At 45.4% G+C, this 24,633-nt stretch overlaps 1 protein-coding gene across 1 annotated transcript in view; it reads left to right on the top strand.

Moving 5' to 3' along the window:
• The window catches only part of LOC137324450 (ALK tyrosine kinase receptor-like), a 693,114-nt gene that overhangs the window by 289,966 nt on the left and 378,515 nt on the right, over positions 1-24,633 (top strand). The window contains exon 4 of the mRNA XM_067988728.1: positions 9,619-9,820. Within this exon, the coding sequence (XP_067844829.1) occupies positions 9,619-9,820 (202 nt within the window). The remainder of the gene's footprint in view (positions 1-9,618; positions 9,821-24,633) is intronic.

Below are 24,633 nucleotides of genomic sequence, written 5' to 3' on the forward strand. Positions count from 1 at the left end.
TCATGCAGATTACAGGCTTCCCCCAAGTCCAGGGCTTCATTGACTCCACCCACCGCTTTCAAGAATCACAAGGGTTTCCACGCCATTAATGTGCAACTGGTGTATGTGCAACGCTTTCAAAGAGCCGGCACAAGCACGATGGGCCAAATGGCCTCCTTCAATGGCCTCCTTCAATGCTGTATGATTCTATGATCACAAGCAGTGCATCATGTGGGCCTGTGCCCCCTTTGCTGGCAGCTGCCATGATGCTTCTATATTGCAGCAATGCTCCATCCCCAAACTATAACCTGGTGTTGTAAGATTCCTTACATTCCTACACAGCAAGTGTGAGGCTGGATTTTTGGGGACAAGGGTTATCCGTTGCACACTTGGCTCATGACTGCTCAGAAACCCACGCTCAGCAGCTGAACTGTGCTACAGTTAGATCCACGGGTCAACTACAGCTCTCACTGAACAGACCATTGAAGTCTTCAGACAACAACTAGTACAGCCAGAAAGAGTGTCCCATATGATAGTGATTTGCTGGATGCTGCATAACTTTTCTCTGCAATGAGCACAAAATTGGACAAAGATTTTCAGTAAGATGAAGCAGACAACACGGATGACATATAGGATGACAATGAGGCAGGGAAGGTTCCACCACCAGCTTGCATCCAGAGCTCTTCAGCAGCAGCTCATTGAAGAGAACTTCAGCTGAACAATCCCAGTCCCCCTGCATTAACAGTCATCCAACATCTGTCCCAGTCCTTCTACCCTCCAATTAACTATCTCTCCCTAAAGACCAACATTGATATCCATGTCACTTGACATCACAGGGCCAACAGCTACGACAGAAACGCTCTGCACGCAAAGATTTTTAAAAGGTATATTATTTTACTGGCTAAAAAAACCCACACACTGATTATCACCCAGGTGTAAGCCCATAGTGCTCGTCTTGAGTTATCTCTTGCATACTCTACTACTCCTATGAGGTGCTCCCCCAGTAGCTTCAGCACATGGAAGGCTGCTGTGGCTCAGAGAGGGCTCGAGATGGTCGTGATCATCGATCTCCAGGAGCTCAGGCCTATATTGTTTTCAGAAGTGTGAAGACTGGCTGAATTTTCCTCCCAACAGCCATGGATGCTGAGGGCAAAACTGTAGCACTCCAAGATCAGCTATCAGCATGGACCAGAGACTGAACTTGAATTCTTCCTAAACTGTGTATCTCAGTGTCACATTGGGCAGTAAACTTACTGCTAAGCCATCAGGGAGCTCTAAGTACTGGATAATGAAATCTGGAAGTGCAGCGTGGAGCATTCCTTTGAACAGTTACAAAAAAAAAACTTGATCTACAAATGTGTGGAAACAGAAATTCAGCAGATAGGAAGAAGCATACAAATGATGGTTCTTCAGGGAGTTTGAGCCATATGGTGCTCTTGATTTGTCAAACTATTCAACGTTGCTGCTGCTGAATTCTAGAAAAGGAACTTGAGCTTTTAAACGCGTGCAATTTTTTGTCAATTTAAAAAACATGTCTCTGTGCAATGTAGCATGATTTAGTTCATATCAGCTCTTTGTTCTGTTGTCATGTTGCAAATACAGTACAAGAAATAAAAGATAGTGGAACAGAAAAGAATAGTAATATAGCATTCCACAACATAATGTATTTTGTTTATGCAGAGACAGACATGTTCTTTGTTCAGCTCAGACGTTCCCAGGGAAACTGCTGTAAAATTAAGCAGGGTGTCAGAGAGATGTGCCAGTTCAATGCAAAGAGGCCCAACTCAGAATCAAGAAACAGTAACAACTCACTTATTTATACCTGACGATTGTTGAAATAAAATGCAGCACCAAATCCCACTTGGCCATGCTTCAGGGAACACCAGCTTCAAGCCATTAGTTTCATAGTTTAACACAGGAATTGGGTAAAGAGAAGATAAAATTATTGGCTCCGAAAGCCATTTGCCTACAGAGTGGGTTAGATTCCATGATAAGGTGGACTGTAGGAATTGGCTTGATGAATCAAAAGGTATTTTCTTATTCCATAGTTTGCATTCTTAGATCAAGCACTTGAGCTAAAAATAAATAAGTAAATAAGATATCAAAAATGAAAAGTAGTGCAGATGATAGCAAAAAATGGTTCAATGGCCTCAAAAGAATGTCAGCGTGAAGGTTATGCACAATGAAGGTGTACAAAGCAAGGGCAAAGATAGAGCTGTGCTACTTACTTTCTCTAGGTGAAAGAAAACTGTTCTACCTCACAGGTAAGTAGGATACATATTCTCGAGCCCTGGCTTTCTAATATTTTTCTTTTACATTTTTACATTACATATAAAATGGATTGGCTGGCTAAGAACAGGTGAAACTTGTCCGTAGAGGACAATTATGAATGGCTGTGGAGATTGCTTCTTCAGCTTGGGCCCTTGTTCTGGCTAAGAGGTTGGGGGAGGTGGGGAAGTGTTTCTCCAATGCTCTCCTAGAGCTCTTGGGCCACCCTGTTTTGCACATCTTTACAAATTTACACCTACAACAAAGACGTTCTGAAGATATGCTGCCAGACCAATCATCCGGCTTCAGTGGAGAAAAAGGAAGATGACACAAAGGGGGATTCTTAAACTATCAGGTGGCCGACCAGTGCGGTGCGATGGCTGGCTGCCCCATCCTGCCCCTGGGAGGCCCGGTCCATTTTGGGGACTGGGTCTCATTACCAATCCGCTGTCAAGCTATGGGCACCAACGGATGCCCCACTGCAGCTCGCTGGCTCTGGCCCAGTGCAACATCGGGCAACCTGGAGGCTGACCTGGCCGGCAGGAAAGTAGGTCCAGGGAGAGGGAGGGGTGATCACGGAGTGTATGGGGGGGGAGTCCGGGGTGACAACGGACCATATTCTTCTTATCGAGTCTGGAGGCGGACTCCTCCTATAAAGATCATTTTCAAATTTTAGGTTGATGGAGCACAGCCAAATGAAGATCTGCGGTTCTTTTTGGTGTCTCTTCCACTTTGCTGCCTGGTAAAACTTTTGCATATTAAAAGACCTACATCCTGAAACAGACGGGCATTCCAGTTGCCCAACGGAATGCCTCTTTGAGGATGGTGGCAGCCGGAGCGCCAGTGGTACTGGGGTAGTGAGTCATTTTTGGTCCATTAATGTCCCATTTACATTGAGTGACCCAAGTTAAGAGCTGCCTCAAATACTCTGCACACTGTGTAAACATATCAAATCCGTATCATGGTGACTAAGATGATATGAATGATTAAAAAAAGAACTGGATGAACCTCTAGTTGAGAGCAGGATTGGCACTTGTTGATAATTGTGATGCATAGTTTGGAACTGAGTCTCAGAATTTAGGAAAGTCTCAGAATTTAGGAAAGTCTCAGGTTTGGTCCCAGATCTGTGTTGAGTCGAGGTGCTTTTACATCGATGGAGCACAGCCAAATGCAGATCTGTGGTTCTTCCTCCATAGAATGATAGAATGATACAGCACAGAAGGAGGCTATTTGGCCCATTGTGCTGCATTCCATATTGTAAACAAGTTGGCCTACACAGGAAAATGGTGTATGAATGCACCTGTTGGGTTACCCCCATCAGTTTAATTAAAGTAAATGCAGGGAACTGGCCCTATGTGTCCAGACTCATGGTACATGGATGTATGGAGGCTGCTGTCACAAAACAGAATCAAAAATCCTGTGAAATGTAAAAGTGCCTTTAGTTAAACCCAGATAGGATGGTGATGGGAGTACTACAATTTGCCTCAGTGGCCATGAGCATTGCAAATAAACAGTAGCTGGGGTGCCTGGTCCTGAGTCTTATCCAGTGACCCCAGTTGGAAAGTGTACATGTGACATTGGATATGGATGGACTAAGTCACGGCTGTGATACCCCAGGTCAAATAGGTTGCCAAGCAAATGGTTTCTTGAATGAAGTACTGGAGGGCAGTGGGTACCTGTGAAACCAGAGGGATGAATACTTGGAAAAATGCATGAAGTACAATGGCTCCAGTCCTGTGGGACCATAACAATGTCATTTGCACATGCAGCCAGTCAGAATTAAGTGAGCTTAGACTGATATCCTGGAATTGTTCACTTGATAGCATTTGGGATAAGGGAGGAATTTCAATTTTCTTCTCTTCAAAGTCTTTCTTGGGGTAATTTTCCTCACTCAGGAGATTAAATAAATCAGAGAGCAAATATGATGATGGAAATTGTAAACTTGGAACAAGTGGGTTATGGGCTGAATGACCATTTTTCATTCCACAGTTTATGTCTGTGTAAATTGCAGGTTGAACAGACTCTTTGAACACAATAAAGATTGCTGTACTAAAACAGCTGTGGTGGTTTGGTTTAACATGTAAAATTTCAAATCTCACCTCAGTTCAAGAACCACCTTTAATCCTGCATATACAATCCAGCACACTCTGGTCCATTAGACGAAAAATATTAGACACTGGGTGACATCAAATAGGGTTGCAGGCATAAAAATCAGTTCACAACATTTTTTATTAGGAATTCAATCTCAGTTTACTGTCAATTAAACTGAATCCAGTTTGAAAAGATACCAGCTTCTTATAGTTTGCTTTGATGTAAATTTAAATTCCTTGGTTTCGTGTTACAGTAACCCTATGTAAACATCTTCTGCTGTACGCTGCAGTCTTAGCTGTAGATTGAGTACGGGGTGATACATGATGCAGACATTATTATGAGGACTATTTATATGTCAATCACTATGTTAATTTGGATTCAAATTAAATGTCAGCAAGATGCAGGAAGATAAGTGAGAAGACGCCCAAACTGAAGTTCAATATTACTGATTAACAGGTTCAGAGACCCCGGGGACTTGATTACAACTCATCTTCCAGTTTGCAGCACTAAAAATAGCAATGCCAATAAAGTAAATGTAACCTGCCTTTAAGAGGTGCATTTCCGCTTTAACTGGAGATTTGGTGGCCCACCAGAAATTACGTCCAGAAAGTGGCCGGGCTCCCTGTTCCCAATGTGATCAGGTGGGAAGCCCGCCAATCAAAAGTTATTGAGACTGAACAGTTAAAATAAACCACCTGGCCGAAACCTACTCCAAGTTAAAATCCACCTCTGTGTTTGAATCAAAGGCCCCAATATTTAAGGGGAGGCGGGGAGGGAGCGGGGGCGCGTGTCGATGGCTGGGAAACCCGGAAAAACCGGGAATGCGAAGGTCCCGCCTGTCACCGGCAATCGCGACGATTAGGTTGGAGAGGGGGGATTCAGAGCAAAGCAACGAGGAGAGGGGAGGGAGAGATCATGGTGGTGGCGGGAAGAGATAGAAATCGCGGGGGGTAGAGATAGAAATCGCGGGGAGGAGAGATAAAGGCCGCGGGGAGGAGAGATAGAGGTCACGGGAGGAGAGATAGAGATCGCAGGGGGGAGTCTGATCATGGGGGGTAGGCTGATCACGGGGGGCGGATGGTGGATCATGGGGGGTGTCGGTGGATCGCGGGGGATGAGGGTCAGCCAGTCGTGGGGGTGGAGGCAGATCACGGCTGAAGGTTTGCTTGAGGGGCCAGGGGGAGGCATTCCTGCTGCTCCTGGCCCACAAGCAGTGCTGGAAAAGCACTTACCTGCTGGATCTGGCAGCTCCCGCCTTCCTTCAGCTGCTAGGTTTCCGAAGCCCTGGGAAACCCGGCCCACAATCTTTAAATTCAAATGGCTGCCAAACTCTGAGGAACGGAGGAGCCTCATTAACATATTAAAGCCACTGACCCGCTCCTCCAGAGCTGGTTACTCGGACGTCCCAAAACCCGCTGCGGTTAAACCAGAAGTAGGCGAGTTCGCAGCAGGTTGGAGTCGGGTTTCACATTTTTAACAATTTAACGGCCCCCCCCCCCCCCCACCCTGACCTTCTCGCGCCTGTTGTGGGTGGTTAAAATTTCCCCCATTGCCACTAAATCTCTGCAGTATCTTTTGCTGTAAATGTGGATTCGATACTATACCTGAATTCGTAGTGAACTGGGAAGTTTTGGAATCATGGTGTTTGCAATCCAGAGAGTATAGCAGTGACTGCGGCTGCCTGCATACTAAATGAAAACCTAAAATACGTTTTTTAAAATTCTATCAATAAATAGTTTCTATCACTATAAAGGGGGACTTTAAGATTCTTGCCTTTCTGTCTTTTTAAATGGATGAAACTGCTGCTGGGCAGGAGTTCTGCCCAAACATCTGAAATATTAACAGGGTTGCTAAAGGCCATCATTTGCACTCATGATGCATAATTAATGCGGTTTCCATTCAAAAGTAACAGAGTGATTCCATGAGCATACAGCCTGAACTAAAATATATTCGGGGCGCATTGTCAGCAGGATTGAATGAAAATGCTAGCCATCAATCCTACTTAATATAATGAATAGTTCTACCTTGGTGAGATCTTTTCATAACTTAGAGCCAGCTCCTCTAGATGCTGCTCTTGCATTGACATACATTGCCAACTCCTGCCAAGCAGCTTGTTCTCATTAACATTTCTTGGGATCATTCAGAGGAATAATTTATGTAAATTCAACCTAATATGTAGCTTCCAATTCCAATGCGGGAAAGTCCCAGGGATGAGGCACAAGTCCCATGACATCATCCATTATTTATCGAGGTGCTGTGGCTGTTAAGATTCTGGTTGCTTTTCCATTTTCAAAGAGGGTGATTCTACATCAAGGGTTTCCAACATATAAATGTTAGACTTGGTAGCCATTCATGAGTTCTATTGATTACGTCATTATATATTCAGACATTAATTTCATAAGGAGTGCTTGCATATTTACCATCAGAGACTGTGGGGTAGTGCGCTGGCCAGTCGCCTGATAGTCCTGACAGGAAACTTGGTTCATTTTGAGGGCTGGACCTCATTACTACAGGGCTGGCAGACTGCAGGCGCAAAATGAGCACTCTGGGGCAGCATGCCAGCTCCAAGCCACTGCAATATTGGGAAGCTCAGGCAGCCTTCATGCCAGAAGAAGGTGGGTCCGGGGGTGGTCTATCCTTGGTGGGGGGGGGGGGGGCTGGTGGGGAGAGGAGAACCAGTTTGCAGCAAAGGCCCAGGTTATTAAATCAAAACTTATCTTCTGGGCTCGTCTTCAACTGGACTGCCAGCTGATACTGTGTCAAGAGTGTCCTAAAATTGCAATCAGGGTCAGATGTATTTCATAGCACCCCAATTTGCATATTAGTAGGGACTACAGCCTGACTCAGGCCAGCACTCCAGCCATCCAGCAGTAGGCCCTTCCGAAGTTCGCATTGGATGAATTGGAAGCAGGGACAGGGTGGTAAGGTTTTCCCTACCATTTTAGGGCCGCTACCACCCTATTTCTGTCCAGCAGCGCCAGTGAATTCTACCTGTGTTTTACCAAGAGTTTGCCAGGGAGCTGATACTTTTAAACAGTCATCCTAGTTATATGTAATGTAAGTTGCTGTTTGTACAACATAGTATTTTATCTTATGTTTCTGTTTCTGTGCATCATTTTGATTATAAATAAAGCGAGTTAATAGTTTAGCCTAAACAAATTGGTCCAGCAGTTTGAATACTTTCCACCTTCTGACTGACAGGAGACCCAGTGGGCACCAGCATATAAATGAATAACATTTTAATTATTTTAAAATTTATTAGGGCTACATTTTGCTCTTTTTAAAACAGAGGGTTAAATGCTTTGTTCTTGTAGAATTTAATGACTGCCAGTCAAAATTTCGGCTTGTATGATTTTGTCGCAGGCTATTTTGTAAAACTTTAATCTGCTAGTGGAGTGAAAGAAAATGCCTGTTAAGTGGCTGGTTAGTTACTTGAGAAATGTGTTGTGATCGGCTGGTTTTCTTTTGTTACCGCTAATGGATTCAGGCTTCACCAAACCAACTGCAACGGAATTGTGTGCACTCGCCATTTTGATTGATGATCATTAAATTGTGTAAAATATGCGACTTTAACCCTTTTTTGCAAAAAGTGGAAACCTATTCTGTAATGTACGATTTAAACAGAATTGGAAGATAAGTGAACAATGGGATATGATCTATAGCTCACTCATGGTACTGATTTTGACAGTCATGAGTTGTTAGCCACTCATTAGAGAGAAATTGTATTCAGTGGTTCCTTAGCATGTATCTTGGATTTCTTGTGCCAGAGTACAGATTACCCACTAGCATAGAGAAACCCTTCCTATCTAATCAATGGTAAACATTTTTTAATAATCCAATGAAAAAGTCATCTTACAGTGTAATATGTAGTTTTCTTGTGTATTCTGGCCAGGAGCATCCTGTGGTGTGACACAGTGAGTAGTAAATGGTACCAAAGAGTAGTGGAAATGTGAAAAGTACTTCCAGCCAAAGCAGCTGAAACTATGTCTTAACTTGTTCAAAAGAGATCGATCCAGCATGTGATTCAGAACAAGAGTGGAGGTGATAGGGACAGGAGTAGATTGAGAGGATCAAATATTCCTCGGGACATGATCTGTTGCTGGGGGAAGGCAGCAGCCTGGAAATGAATAGTAGAGATGAGGAAATGGATGGATATTTTGCTGTGTTATTTTTTGGGGGGGTGGTCATGGAGTACTTGTACAAAACTTTTATTCAGGAGATTAAATAGATTCAGGAGATTAAATAGGTTCAGGAGATTAAATAGGTTGAGTAGACTCCATAATAGGGTACAGTGTATAAAGTTGAAAGAAGTAAGGCAAATGGTCTTTTGGTGAGAAATGGCCACTATCAGTCAAAGGCTGTTCTCAATAAATGGAAAACATCCACCTCAATCATTGTACGGTGCAACTAAAATGATGAAAATAAACTGGAAACCAAATACTGAAGAAGTGTTCAGTTAATTACAATTAACTGATTGTTCAGTGCCTCTAGTCTCTTTATAGTGCTGTGTACCTTTTTTGATTTAATGGCTCGCAGCCATGGGAGAGAGAAGCCCTGTTAAAAAATTGAGATTGTAGCCTCGATATATTAATGAAATGATCTTATTTTCAATTAGTCTTAATTAGAATAGATGGGGAGATTCACTGCTGCTGTCTTTGATCACTGTACCAATATATTGATAGGACTGGCTGGTGCTAAGTTCTAGTCAGTTCAGAAAGAGCATGATGAAACTTTGAATATCTGTAGATCTCATCTAAATTGACTGAAAATTTTCTTTGAAAGTTACTGGGGCAGTATCTTATTATTTGCATAGATAGATTTACATTTTTTTAACCTCTCTCTCCTAAGGGCTGTTACAATTCTGCAACCTTTGGGGACCATGCCCATTTGCGAATCTAGTCCTTTAGTGTCTGCATGATATTTGACCGTAGGGGCATCATAGCCAAATCCAATCTGGTCCTCAACCGACCTCCACATATCTATGATTTCCAGTAGAAGTCACTGAATAGCAAGAGGCCAATCGTAATACCCTAACTGATGGCCAGTTCAGCTAACTCAACACAGACTGGGGATTGAACCTGGAATCTTTCTGGTTAATATGGTTCAGTATCAGACAATGTGGTGTACTTACTCACTGGGGTAGTTGGCACACATGTATAGGTATTTTAAGTACAATAGTTATGACATTGGAAATAGGTGCATGCCGCATTTCTGACATCACCGTGACTAGTACTACTTTACATCTTGACCTCTATGTTTGTTTGTTTCTTTGTTTGCTAGGACATTTTCTTTTTCTGAATGCATCAGGGTATACATCCTTCACATTACTGAGTCCATGGCTAAAGAGCACCAGCGAACGCTGCACCTTGGAGATGGCCATTTACCTACAGGGCTCAAGGTCAGGGGAATATATCATTCAACTACTTCACAGGAATGAAAGCAAGACACCCATCCTGTCGTCAGAAAGCGAGGCAAGAACTGGGTAAGCCGTTTTTCCATTTCCTGCCAAGTGCAAAAGTCAAATCTGAACATCACTGTCAAAGTCTGATAACAAGGTCAATGAAAATTAGGTAATGATACAGACATGCACATGTCCTGTAGGCAGGAATTAAGAATATGTCATTGAATTGATGGCAAGACCACAGTTCATAGTCTTTCTGTTCCCCAGTGTAATGCATTTTTTTTTGTGAATTTAGTGCTTATCAAGGTAAGGAATGTTAAAGCTGGGAAATGGAACAATTTCTGAATTTCAGGCACTCGAGGTTAGGGCTGAGCACTTCTAGGTCAGATGTAGCAGATTGTTGTAGAGTGGCCCATATGCATTAGAAGTTGGGCTGAGACTGCCTAAGCTTAGTTCATCTAGGACACTTACAGCTAACAGACAAAGAAGACTTTCACCCATTAATTCTGGCCTCGACATGAATACACATCACACCTCGCCCCAGGACCATACCTCTTTAAATTTGTGAATTATTTGTGGGTAATTTTTTGAATCATGTGTTGGTGGACCCACCAATTTAGGAAGAATCCAAATATATATATATCAGAGCATTTACAGATACAATTTCAAAAATGGTGCCCAAACTTTTTACAATTAAATGGAACGTTTGGTTTAAAAAATGTTTTGATTTGTTTTGTTTTTAAACAGGGTTTCTCTGCTTTTCTGAAAATTTCAGTAGACTATAAAATACATAACATCAGTAGGAGTAACAATAATGCAGGAACGCAAGGATGACTTCTAGTGGAAGTTCAAAGATATCGTGGAGTTTGAGTTCAGGAGAGATGGCTGGATGTCCTGGTGTGTTTGTACTTGTCACAGGAATGAACCCTCAGTTATGCTATGGTATCCTTAGTCAGGTATGAATGAGCAGTAAAAAACCAATACAGAAATGAGTATTCGGACACAATCAAAGAGCTGATTGATCTGATACCTAGCTGACGTTACTCATGGCAGTGCTGTGATGAATTGCATGGATATGATGGACAGGGGAATCAATGCCATGCCATTTTAGTCTTCCTATATTTGTGGATCATTGTGAGTAACAGTACAGCAGATAGCACTTTCAGATATTCATCTTCTAGATAGACATGCTGTTTAATCAACAAATGTCAGTTTTCAATCTACTACAGCTGTCATTTATGGAATTACAAACTCAGTCAGCCAGTGATCTTGCTGCATTTGCCTCAATCTTTAAAAGTTCTACTAAAATAATGATCAATTTTACAAACTTTGAGCTCTCCTAATAGCTTATTGGGTAAAAGCACCATTGACCAGGAGGCTTCCATAATCAATCATTTTAAGTTAGCTAATCTCATTTTTGGCAGGGTTTGGGGCACTACAGTTGGCAGTTGTGTCCTTGGGCTAGTGAGATGAAAAATTAGCCAGAGCTTGAATTACTGATTGTTATCCAGTGACCCTTGCAGAAAGTATAGATGCGTGGATATTGGGTGAGGGCACGAGTGATGCCTTCCACATCTGAATATCTTGCTGACATATGAAGAAGGCCACTTAGGGGGAGGTACTAGAGAGCTGTTGTAATCATAGAATTCTACCTCAGCATAAATCAATGACTTTAGGGGAGGACGAGAAAAAATTTCATTTGAACTCAACAGAACTCTATGATTCCATTGCGTATTGCTAGTGCGTTCTATTTTTATTTCACGTTTCTAGCAGTAGCATTTTTTTTGTACAGGGGTTCTTGCATTTCTCAACATAGTGAATAAAATTGTTTCTCTGTCCTTAGTTGGTATGATTTATACAAATATAGAGGCATAAATCTAACATAGTTGCACCTGTTTTCAGGACGTAAAACGGGCAGAACTATAACCAATTTAGCAGGGCAGACGCCTGTGCCCAATCTGTATGGGTGTTTGGGCCACTGTTAAATTGGTCAGGGGCTTTTATTTTAGGCTACGCTGGAGGCTGCCTGAAATGAGGGCAGTGCTCATTTCAATATTGAAATGAGGTTCCTGTGCTTACTTCCGACCCAGAGTCATAAATTTGTTTACACTAGATGAGCTTGCGCTTCCAAGTTTTGAACAGCCTAACCCATTTCAGCCAGTGCCCCCTGCCCCCGGACTTAACCTGTGGGCCTCGGCCAAAATTGGTTAGGCCCCGACAGACAAACTGTGTCAGAGCGCCTGATAGGGCATCTGAATTACGATGATGAGACCCGTGGACAAACTCAGGACGGTCTGCGGGCCTCTCCGTTCTGGCGTACCACCGCCGCACACTGCTGGAATTGCGCCCGGTTTTGAGCACTAACGAATTTAGGCCCCGTAATCTTGTAAGTAAATCAATTTTGTACTAATTTTAATTGCTTTTACTGGAGACTGCTACATTCATGGAGGGCAGTTTAGTACTGCTCAGTTTGGGGTGGATTTTGACTTTTGGGTGGCCGACCGATGGAGTGCGCCGGCTGGCTGGCCGACCATCCTGGCGGCGAAGATACGGCTGTGATTTTGGGGCACCGGCCTCATTTACATCCTGATGCTGGATTAAGGCTGGCTAATATTGGTCCAACCCGGCTGGAAGGTAAGTACGGGGGGGGGGGGTAGGGGGAGAGTCACGACGACAGAGGAATGCGTCCCGGGGCGGCTGCGGCACAGATTATATTTGTGGGGTCCGGAGAAGCATTCCTGCTCCTCCTGGCCCTACAAAAATAATTGCAAACTTACCTTTGCTGGGCCTTTTCGGCTCTATCGCTTGTGGAACTGATTGGAGGATGCATGGCGCATGCTCTGACCAGTTCTTTTCTAAAATGGCATCGGGATCCTATGTACATTATAGGAGCCCGATTTGCATATTAAAAGGGGTCCACCGCCTGAAGCAGACAGGTGCTTCGGCTGCTATGGGGTAGGCCCCTTTCAAAATGGTGGCACCTGCAATGCAAGTGCGAATAGGGCGGTAAGTACTGTCCCGCCATTTCAATTGCATTACTTTCCTGTTTGCATGTCGGGACAAGATAAAATTGGCTCCTGTGTTTCTCCATAAGTCACCGTCTTGAAATGAGAAGAAATTCTATTCCCGCTTACTGTACAGAGAAACAACTATTTACATATATATATATATATATGTATATACACATGTATACATATAAGAGAGAGAGATAGGAAGGAATCCAAATGGACTCTGAGTCAGGCTGAAAGATTGCTGGCGTCAGTCCATCTCATTAATGATGGATGAGTAAAGGTCCTCAATATAATTTTTTTTCAGTGCCCCCACTGGCATCTGCAGGATTTAAAACATGATTTCTAGTTTAAATTAGTATCTGATAGATGTGTTAATAACATCATAAAAAAGACAAATTGTGTAATTTTCCACAGATATTTTGTGACAGGATTTCTGACCAACCCATGACCTCACAAACATGAAGTTCTGCTCTGAAAAGTAATAGAGGGATATTGCCCACTTGGAGCACAATGAGAGGAAAGGGCTGAGTGACATTTTTCGATATTTATTCTGGAACGAGTAGTTTTTGTGCCATGTATGGCGGATTGCTACTGAGGGAGTGTTTTGACACAGTGAATGCCTGAAGCATATGTTTTAAGTGAAGAGCATGCTGATAGGATTTATTTGATCTCAAGGCTATTGACAGTATACATATCGTAGCCTCTTAATATTTGCCTGTGGATTTATCATTATGCTACTCTTGTAAGTAGATCATTTATGTACTAATTTAAGTTTAGTTACTTTTAATGGAGACTACTCTAACTGTAGTGGGCACTTAATACTCCCAATTACATCTCTTCCGAGATTGCTATCTTGAATTTTTTTAAAACAAGGAGAAAGTATGAGATTCAAAGGGTACATTTGGCCTCAAATACAATACTACTTTTAACAAGAGATTTGACTCGGTATAAAGCAAAACTTGGAAAATGTGAGATTTTATGGCTGGAGAGCCGATTATATTTTTGACTTATTTTTAAAATATTTATTTCAATGAGCTAAGAGCTACCACCTTTCCTTTTCATTCTACAATACATGTATTTATTTTTTGTTAACAAAGCAATATTTAATAGATTGCGCATTAAAGTGCAAAGAAAGTATTTTGGGGTAGTATTTTCTGTCTGCTTTACTGGGGTTGGGTAAAATTTGAATTTAAGATAAAGATGTGGTAGGGCTGCTTTTAACTTCAGGAGGAGAATGCGCAGGCTCTGGGCAGAGTGCTGACATGAGGGCTCTGCTATTTCGAGGTGCAGGCCTCATTTATGTGCTCACTGGTTGTGAGAGGGGGGGAAATTGGTTGGCTCCCATGCTGAGTCGGCTGACAGTCAGAGCCTGTGGGGGGGTGGGGGGGTGGGGGGTGGCAATTTGGAGTGAGGGCCTCAAACCGGCTGGCAGTGGGCCAGAGTTTTTTGGGAAGCCCAGGAGGAGCAATCCTGCGCCTGGGCTCCCCAAAATCTCCGGCCCACTGCCAGCCCACTCCAGCTGCTCCTGGCCCTGCTAAAGGAAAATAAAATTAACATTCCCTGGGCTGTTTTCTGAGTGGCCTCCGGTGGTCCCTTTAAGGACACTGGCCACTCCGCCTGGTAGAAATGGACACGGCGTGTGCAGAGCGCGCTTCGCCCATTTGTACCTCGAAATTGCAATCGGGATTCGATGTATGTCATAGGACTCTGATTTGTATACTATAAATGGCCTCCCTTTTAAACTGGCGGGTGCTCTGGTCGTCCATCTCAGGACCTTATGCAAGATGGTGGTGGCCGGAGCGCCAGAGTAAATGGAGCAGTAAGTGACCTGATGCCATTTTTGGGTCACTCCCACTCCGTTTACACGGAGCAGAGCGAGTTAAAATCGGCCCTCATATATATATATAAAAACGAGTATAAGAAAGGGAAAGGGTTCCCATTGGGGCAACAACAGGACAGGCCTCTGCATTAATACTATCTCACTTGTCCTTCATGGTTCATTTACTTGTGATAACTGGAGGATAACTTCATCTAAAGGATGAGGAATATTGCACCTGAAAGGGAGTAATTCACTTTTTGTGCTGAATATTCATCCTGTATATGAGAAATATTGAAAGCTGAAGTTAGGTCTGGTAGGATCGTTTTTAGAAATGTACACAGCACAAAGCGCAGAGCTTTTTCAGCAGATGAGGCTCTCTGTTTAATCATGCGGCCTCTGGCTATGGAAGTATGATTTGACTATTTCCATTTTGATATTCTGGATGCAGACTACGGTCGAAATACCATCCCATTTAAATCTTCAGCCATATTTATCAAACACATCATATTCCCTGTGAAGAAAGAAATTTTTCCAGTGACAAAGAAGTGATTAAGCTGCCACCCAGGGATGACATTAATATTGGATCACTGGATTCAGCCCAATAAATGAGTTTAAGATGAAGCAAAAATGGATTCCTGCCGATTACACTAACTCATGAACACATTTATCAGGCCGGGTTTCCTGTGCTGGTGATTCCCATCTTAGAGCAGTTAAGGTGTTATTGCATGTATTTGTTTTTCTTTTGTTCTTCATTATATGATCATTTGAATGTCCAAAGCTGGCAGCAGTAATATTTATTTTTTATTTACTATACCCTCCCATGATTTTTCTAAATGACCTCTATTATTCTGCTTTCATTTTTTAAATGCAGCTTCCGTTGGCCAGCTTGCTGGTAGGTGAAGGATGAATGGTTTCAGCACAGACTGTAGGGCTTTCTTTTTACAGTAAAACCTAGGTAAAGGGGCAAAGCCCACTGAGATTGAGACAGTGAGAGGCATGAGACAAGGCTCATTTCAACCTGGGTGTGTCCTGTGCTCTGGGCCTTGGCTTCTTACCAAGTTTTCCTTAAAGAAAATGTCACACGCTTTGATTTTCAAAGCCTGTATATTGTAAAAGAAAGAGAAGATTGAGAGAAATAAAGAACTCCATGGTTTTGTGTTTTTCACAAGAATGATGTAGCGTTGTAGACAATGTGACGAGTCTCTATTTTAACACAGTAAGAACGCAGGGAGGATTTAGAATGTATAGGTTGGTGTATTAGGAGGAACAAGTGAAACAAATTCAAACGAGCAATGGCAATAATATTGAGGGAGACATGAGAGGTTGTGACAGAGAGAGGTTGGAAACTAGAGGACCTTTTTCTTGTACTGAGTCCAAAAGCATAAAAGAAATTCTAGAAGGGCCTCCTCAGATATGGGAACAGTATTGTCTTGAACAGAGCTGGCCTTCATAGAGAGTTAAGAGTTGTTGATAATGGCCAGTATGTAACTTATTTACTTATGTCCTATATTGGTAGAGTTCAAAAAGTAGACAATTAAGGAGGCATTTTTGTCTAAGATTTAGCATAGTACAGTGTACTTCCAATAATTCAAAATTTGATTTTTGTGCTGAAACAAAATCAAAATGTTCAGTAATTTGACTTAAACAATATAAATGACACAACAAAGTAGGAATTTAGTGCAAAAAAAAATTCAAATGATCAGGTTATTAGAATTAAGTGATTTTGAATTAAGAGATTGTATTAACTTTTTTAATTCTGTCATGGTACATAAGGGGTCAAAAACCAGCTTCACTCACAGAGTCACATCCCAAACTCGATACATTGCTGCGATAATTGGTTGGTGCATTTCGAGCAGTTTGTTTGAGAGAGGAGCTGAGCCTCTTCATTCAAATGCAAACCTGCTGTGTGATCTGTTAAAGTATGTGTCCGATTGACAACAATTTGAATTTATCAGATGGTTATTTAAATTCATGAAGCCCCAGTTACTGCTGCCTTTTTCAAATCACTGAGTTTTAATCTGGAGATTTCAAACAGATATTATTTGACTAGAATCTCTGAAGAGAATAAGGTAAGCCAGACAATATCCGTAGTTGATGAGGAAATAACAACAAAAAAAAAGCTGGGTAAAAAAAAAAGTACTTCTAGTTTTAGCAATAGTGTTAAAAGCTATTTATTATTTTCTCCGAAACCAGGAACTAGCATAGTGCAACAAGTACTGTGAATAGATATGTTGGCCCCGAACATCTTCCAAACCCCTGCCATAAGTCAAGTGAGAGTGCAGCAAAATGCCTGTGCATTAGGCTGGAACCCAGACACCCCAGGTCCTGGCCACCGTTGCCATGCACCTTTTCTTTGAGGAATAACTTATGTCCGCCCCAAATGTGTCCCTCTGCATCAGGTGGGGTTTGACCATGGGGAAGGGACTCCCAGGCCAGGAGTTGCCTTGGCTCCCTCCTGGAATCCACCAGGTAGCTGGTACCCTGGGTGAAAGGAGGCATACTGGCTGGTGGAAGTAGAGCCTGCCTGAGGGCCCAGGCTTGGATACTCTGGCAGGGTCAGATGCGGAGGTCCCAAGTGGGTTAATCCTGGCACTTAAATCTGGATTAAAGGCCCGTAGATTTGTAGGCCCGTTATGTTTCTGTTGTTATTCATTTGTTCTACAACTGTTCAACGCATTTGTTTGAGTTAAAACCCAAAACAAAGTAGAGTGTAGTGTTATTCTGCTGCTTTTGAAGATAAGAAGAAACCCTTGGAGGCAAGGTATAAAATCAGTAGAAAGAGCAATTTAAACAAAATGGGCACTAAATTGGGCTGTGAAGCACCCATTGTTTCGGTAATGGGCAAATACCGAACGCTGGAAGCGTGTAAAGTAGGGAGAAAATGCATGCAATCAGTGTGCAACGCTGATTTAAAGTGATAGACACCATTTTCGACCTTAACGCTCAACTCAATGCACAGTCTTATCCCCAACCACCTAAATGTGTCTTACAGTGCCTGAAGGACCCCCCACCAGCGCTATTTAAAGGGGCCATGCAGGTGTTGCAGGTTAGTTGCTGGATTATTGCTTCTGGCTGCTGGAGGAGTAGGAAGTGTTTTTTGAAGCTCCCTATTTTTACTGAGAGTTCCTACACTACTTTTGAGAGTGCTTTGGCAGGTAGTGCCTTACGGGTCAGAAAGTTACAACCGTGGTTGAACAACATTCCTGCCAACCATGGGTGGTCTGCTAGGGCTCCCGTTGGTCATCGAGCACAACTGGGAGCACGCAGAGAGGCCACGCACAGCAGGTCAAGCTGCGAGGAGACGGAGGATGAGGAGGCGCAGGGCAGGAAGCAGGAAGCCCTACCCAATGAGGGCCTTCCAGGATCAATCCTCAACATGATCGAGGAGGATTGCATCCAATGCTTGGGGTTCACCAAGGAAGTTGTCACCGAGATCTGTCAACTGGTGCAGCCACAACTGCAGCCTCAGAGCAGGGCGAGGACAGTATTGCCTGTGGCTGTGAAGGTCATCGTGGTGCTGAATTTCTACAGCTCAGGAGCATTTCAGGCCTCTGCTGGTGACATGTGCAACGTCTCACAGTATGCAGTGCACTGTTGCATAAGGGAGGTCACAATACTGTACCACATGAGTAACAGGTTCATCACCTTCCCTTTGCACACAGACAAGCAGAACGAGCGAGCACGGGGGTTCGCCCGCATTGCTGGCTTCCCCATGGTACAGGGTGCCATTGACTGCACGCACATTGCCCTGTGTGCCCCGCACATCAACTCCGCCACCTTCGTCAACCAAAAGAGCATCTACTCCCTCAACGTGCAGCTGGTGCGCGACCACATGCATCGAATCATGGAGGTCGATGCCCGCTACCCTGGGAGCAGTCACGACGCTCGTCATGCGGCAGTCCAACGTGCCAGCTATGTTTCACCTGACTCGGCAAATCAAAGGCTGGCTACTGGACGACAAGGGCTAACCCCTCACGCCGTGGCTCATGACTCTGGTCAGGAACCCATGCACATGTGCACAGCAGGCCTATAATGAGACCCATGCTGCCACATGCAACATCATGGTGCACACCATAGACCTCCTCAAACAACGCTTCCGCTGCCTGGACCGGGCTGGAGGAGCCCTGCAGTACTCCGCTGAGCGGGTAGGCAGATTTGTGGTGGTATGCCGCATGCAGGTCAGAGGCTGGGTATTCTGCGGCAAGTGACTCACCTCCTGACTCCCCAAAGCCTTTCCATCATCTACAAGGCACAAGTCAGGAGTGTGATGGAATACTCTCCACTTGCCTGGATGAGTGCAGCTCCAACAACAGTCAAGAAGCTCGACACCACCCAGGACAAAGCAGCCCGCTTGATTGGCACCCCATCAACCCCCCTAAACATTCACTCCCTTCACCACCGGCGCACCGTGGCTGCAGTGTGTACCGACCACCGGATGCACTGCAGGAACTCGCCAAGGCTTCTTCGACAGCACCTCCCAAACCCACGACCTCTACCACCTAGAAGGACAAGAGCAGCAGGCACATGGGAACAACAACACCTGCACGTTCCCCTCCAAGTCACACACCATCCCGACTTGGAAATATATCGCCGTTCCTTCATCATCGCTGGGTCAAAATCCTGGAACTCCCTTTATAACAGCACTGTGGGAGAACCGTCACCACACGGACTGCGGCGGTTCAAGAAGGCAGCTCACCACCACCTTCTCGAGGGCAAATAGGGATGGGCAATAAATGCCGGCCTCGCCAGCGATGCCCACATCCCATGAACGAATAAAAAGAAATGCTGCACAACCTCACCATTATGAGGGACCAGTCTTTGCCACCAATGATTGCAGAAGACTCTGACCCAGAGGTGGAGGAGGGGGAGGCTGAGGAGGAAGAGGCGGAGGAGCAGGAGGAGGGAGAGGCTGAGGAGGAGGAGGAGGTGGAGGTGGAGCCGGAAGAGGAAGTGGAGGATGACCCAAGGGTGCAACAGGAACCACACGCCTTTTCTGCAAGGGCTCTGCGTGCTCTCCTGATCCGTGCCCGCAATCAATAATTTGAACTACATCCCCCAACTCACCAACAGTCCTACACGCCCCACTTTTCCGCTAACACAAGACAATCAAATCACCCTCCATCTGATTACACATTGGTGTCCCTCTCAGCTCATTGCATAAAAGAAACCACCACCAAATGCAAAATCAAAGTCTCATTTATCAATGAGTAAATGAAATTATGCAAACATAACAGAACTATTCACTCTTGTGCATTCTCTTAGTGCCTTTTGTTTGTGTGCCTTTACCTATCCTAGTGCTCCTATGAGGTGCTTCCCCAGTGGCTGGAGCATGGGTGGTGGGAGGCTGCTGGCCTTCAATGGAGGAGTGTGCAGATGGCCTTGGAGAAGGACCTCGAGAAGCTCTGGGCCGGGAGGGCCCGGCTTCAGACTGCACCATCTCAGCATGGGCTGCAGCAGTCCGGCCTGGCTGGCCGATAGGCAACAACGGGGGCACTGTTGGAGTGGCAGGGGTGGGAGCAGGAATGCTGTCGTCCTGAGAGAGGACAGCAGGTCCGACTGCCATGGAGCCACTGCCACTCTCCCGGGACGGCACCTCAGCAATCCTGGTGATCAGCTGGAGAACGGATTGCTGGAGTGCTGTGGCGTCCTGGAAGCCCCGTTCCACAGTGGCCCCCAGAGCCACGATAACAGCAGTCTGAGCTTCCAAGGCAACAGTCTGAGCTGCAAATGCAGCAGTCAGACCTTGGATGGCAGATGTTTGTGCTGCAATGGAAGCTGTGACATCAGTCATCAGACGCTGTATCATGGTGGGTTCCACAGGTGTGCTGATGGAGGTGACCACCCGTTCCATGTTGGAAAGGATGGGCTCTAAGCTCTGCGCAAAGCCCTGTGCCAAGTTGGAGCTGGACTCCTCCATGCCCCTTCTCACTGTATGCAGGCTTTCTGGCAGGTTTTCCAGTGCCCCAAGCATTTGTTGGTGTACGCCCATCAGCCGCCTTCTGTAGCCTGGCCCATCGAAGTCCTCATCTGACTCCTCTGCAGCAGAACTAGTGAGCGACCTCACCCTCCGGCGAGCTGTCACCTGCGGTATCCATTCCCCCCGCCCCGGCTCCTGCGTACTTGTGCTTGGTGTCTCACCCCGTGCAGATCCTTCCTCTAATCTAACCTCTAAAGGACGCGCAGTGTCGGTCTCCGAGTGGTGGAAGCACCTGCCAGATCGAGTGACGGTGTGGCTTCAGCATCCTCCTCCTCCTCCTCCTCCTCGGGTGCCACCACATGTTCTTGGGTATCTGCAATGACAAAGGGAAACAGGTGAGTTTTGGAATGGAGAGAGGAGCAAGTAAGACGTGTGTGCTGACAGCATGTGCAGCACGTGAGTCAGAAAAGATTATGGGAGGAGGGAGATGTGGAAAAGGAGAATGAGCATTAGATATGCAGAGACTCCCTTCACTGGGACCTCCAGCGTGGCATGTTGTGACGACTGCAGCAACAGCCCGCCCAATGATCCTAAGCACTGTCTCCTCCAGGGGGGTGAGGACATGTAAACATGCCCGTCCACCGTCAGGTCCCTCCTGCTGCCGGCTGTTATGCGCCACCTTCTCCTGCAAGACAGAGGACAGTGTGTCAGTGAGTGTCCTGCAAGGTGTGTGGGTGATGAGCCTGTCATGGTCGAATAGCTGCCAGTTTGTGTGACTTGTGAGTGGTGGTTTTGTGGCCTGCAAGTGTGGTAGTATGTGCGGATGAGATGCAGCATGCCAAGTGCAGCATTGCGAATTGATGGGCAGTGTTTGTTGGTGGGTGGGTGACGGGAAGTGTCGTGCATGGAGCAGTGGTGCAGCTGGTAGGATGTGCCACTTGACACTTGCATTCACTCACCTTGACCACTCGTGTCAAATCATTGAACTTCTTCCAGCACTGCACCCATGTGCGTGGTGCAATGCTCCTGGTGTTTACTTCCTGCGCCACAGCCTGCCAATGCCTGCGGAGCTGCAGCTTGGAGGGTCTCCGGCCGCCCTGCGGGTACATGTTGGCCCCCCCCTTTCATCCACGCCTTCCACCAGGTCCTCCAGAACATCAGCCGAGAAGTGTGGAGCCCTCTCTTGTGCAGGTCCAACTATTCTCGTGGCCGTCTTTCCCTCCTGCAGGTAAGCTGTGTACCTGTCCATTTGAGAAGTGCCTGCACCTTTAAGAAGTGCAGGCTGCTGATGACGTGCGCTGTGCACGCCCCATTTCCAACTTCCTCATTCTCCATGCAGCCTCTCAGCAGCGTGGGTTGCGCTGGCTGCACAGAGATATCATGGTAAATAGCAGACAGCACGAAGTTCACGTGCTGCCTGCGTAGATTCCGTCGCCCGAAACGGACCCTTATCCAATTTTTTCCCCCAGTGTTTTCTGTTTGTTTTCCCAGATATCAGGGCTTTGTGAAAATACTCTCAAGGACATGGGTAGTAAGGGTTCACACATTTTATCCCAGCATTTGTGATGCAGATGGTGACCGTAGAACTAAGTCATCTGACTAGCTTTAAGTTTTATAGTGTTTGAGTTTATTAAAAGTGATTCAGATATATTACTTCATTACTGAAACCAGCCATGCTGAAATTTAAAATAAATCTTCATTGGGTTTTGCATGAGAAATTTTCAGAAAATTCATTATAGTAAACCATGCATATTGTATTTGGTGATGTAATAAAGGAGGTCTGTATCATAATATTCATGTCATATTGCAAAAATACCTAAATGAATTGCTGGTTTTTGTTAATTGACACAATGGGGTCCATATTAACGCCCACACGATGGGCGGCAGAGGGTCTGGGTGGGGGGGGTTAAAAATTAAAAATCGTGAAACGCGACCCCAAGCCGCCATGTATATGCCAGCAGCCATTTTGACGGCGGTGGGTTGCGTGTTGTGCGTGTGTCCCATCTTGGAGAGGCAGAACACCTCATTATAATATTTAAATCAGGCTCCCAAAATGCAATTGAGAGCCTGATTTAAATTTAATTTCTGCCTGCCGGTTTTCCAGGGCTCAGGAAATCTGGCAGCGAAATGGAGACGGGAGCCGCTGGCTCCAGAAGGTAAGTGCTTTTTGGAGCAGTCCTTGTAAGTCAGGAGGAACAGGAGTGCTTCCCCCGGCCCCTCGTGCAACCTTCTGTTGATGGCGGCCTCTCCTCACTGTCCCAATCGGCCGTCCAACACCCCCGCCCGCCCTCCAACCCCCGATCTCGAGCTGCTTGCCCCCCAATCAGCCGACCCCGCCCCACCATGCCCCGCTCTTTCCTGATTGCCGGGGACCGTCCCCAGCGGTGATGTGCTCGCGTCCAAAACCCAGAAGTCCTGTCCTTACTGGGACGGATTGTTAAAGGGGCAATGTACCTCATTGAAATAGTTGAGAAACTTAATTTTTTATGGATTCTAAAACTGAAATGAATTTAAGCTCGCCTGTATGGGTTTCCCATGGCTTCTGATTTTCTTCAGGTGAAAGCAGGCGAGTCGGGCCAGATCCATGAGATGAGTGCCTTTATTGCACTGCTGTTAGCCAGGAGGAGCAGGAGTGCTTCATCCAGGCCCAACAAGCTCACCTGGTGCAATCGGACCCCCGCGATCGGGCGAACCAATGCTAGACCGCTCCCAATGGTTGACTCCTCCCGCCCCAACGGTAGATACCTCACGATGGTAGACACCCCCGATGGTAGACGCCCCCTACCTCCAACTCTTTATCCGACTGCCAGTCCGATCACCTCCCTGCCCCCGATCTTCCAAAAGGTTCCGCCCCCCCCCCGGATGGCCTCCATGGCCCACGATCTGTCCCTTCTCTCCGAATTGCGGCTCCTTTCCCTCCCTGCTGGCAGCCAGCCTGTCAATCTGGCTGGCTGTTGCGCAGGAATCCCGGAAGCAAAAATAATTACCTTCAATTAAATCGCGATCGTAGATTGCAACGCACTCATTTGACATCCGGGTTCCCCACACAAACATCTACCCACCCGCTGGGTTCCCGGCTCCAAGTTAACATCATACCCCAGTTCCCTACCACAGAGCAAGAATCCCTCCTCCCCCCCCCCCGACCATACAACTATTCCAAACCATCTGGAATTAATTGCAAAGCCTCACGGTGCCATCATTCTCCATACTCACACTTGTTTTCCCTTTTCCTCGACTTACTGCTTGGCAGAATGTACCACTTTCTTACCAGCTCCTTGACTGCTGCAGCCATTCCAGCAATGGCACAGCTGCACAAATTCATTCACAGGAGATGGCACCTTTGAATTAACGTGAAGCCCACTGACATTCAAATCACAATTTCCAGCTGGCATAAATGCATTTAAAGCCCTACCGTGGATCTTCAGAGGCTGCCCACAGGAAAATCCTGCTCCCATTACCTGACAAATTCTAAATGCTGCAGCCTCTCGCTGCCCCTTTAAGATTGCGCCGTTAAGGCACAGGCAACAGGGTTGAAATGAATGTTCAGTTCAGTTACCGGTCAAGCTGTAGATCAGAACACTGACTTTATTTGTGGAAAGATTAATTAAGAGCTCCAGATGTTCTGGCATTAAGTGTGATGCAGAAATTTACATTAGACAATGCGTGACATCTGGAGTGTGACTTTTTTAACATACCGTAGAATTGATTTTGCGAGTCCACCAAAATCGGGGCTGCATTGTCTATGGCATGATTTGTGCCCCACTGGCAGTGGAGAGGGCTATCATTGCCAAATTTTGCCAGGCAAGCTCTTCCTCTTAATTTGAAAAGCCTTCCTTTGAATGGAACGTATACACGGGGCTGCAAGCCAGCGTACTCATTGGCAAAATTGGGCAAGCCGACAGCTCTTAAAACACTTCTGCTCAACCTTAAACTGGATATTCAGGGGTGCAGTAGTGAGTTGGAGGCTGAACAGTGTTTTGAAAATGTTAGCAAGAAAGAAAGTGCCTTTCATAACCTCAGCATATCCCAAAGTGCTCTACAGCTTTTTAATTATTTTTGAAGCATAGCCACAGTTGTAATGTAGGGAGATACAGCAGCCAATTTGCATCCAGCAAAGGTCCACAAACAGCGATGAAATAAATTGACC

This window comes from Heptranchias perlo, chromosome 8 (genome assembly GCF_035084215.1).
Source record: "Heptranchias perlo isolate sHepPer1 chromosome 8, sHepPer1.hap1, whole genome shotgun sequence".
NCBI lineage: Eukaryota > Metazoa > Chordata > Chondrichthyes > Hexanchiformes > Hexanchidae > Heptranchias > Heptranchias perlo.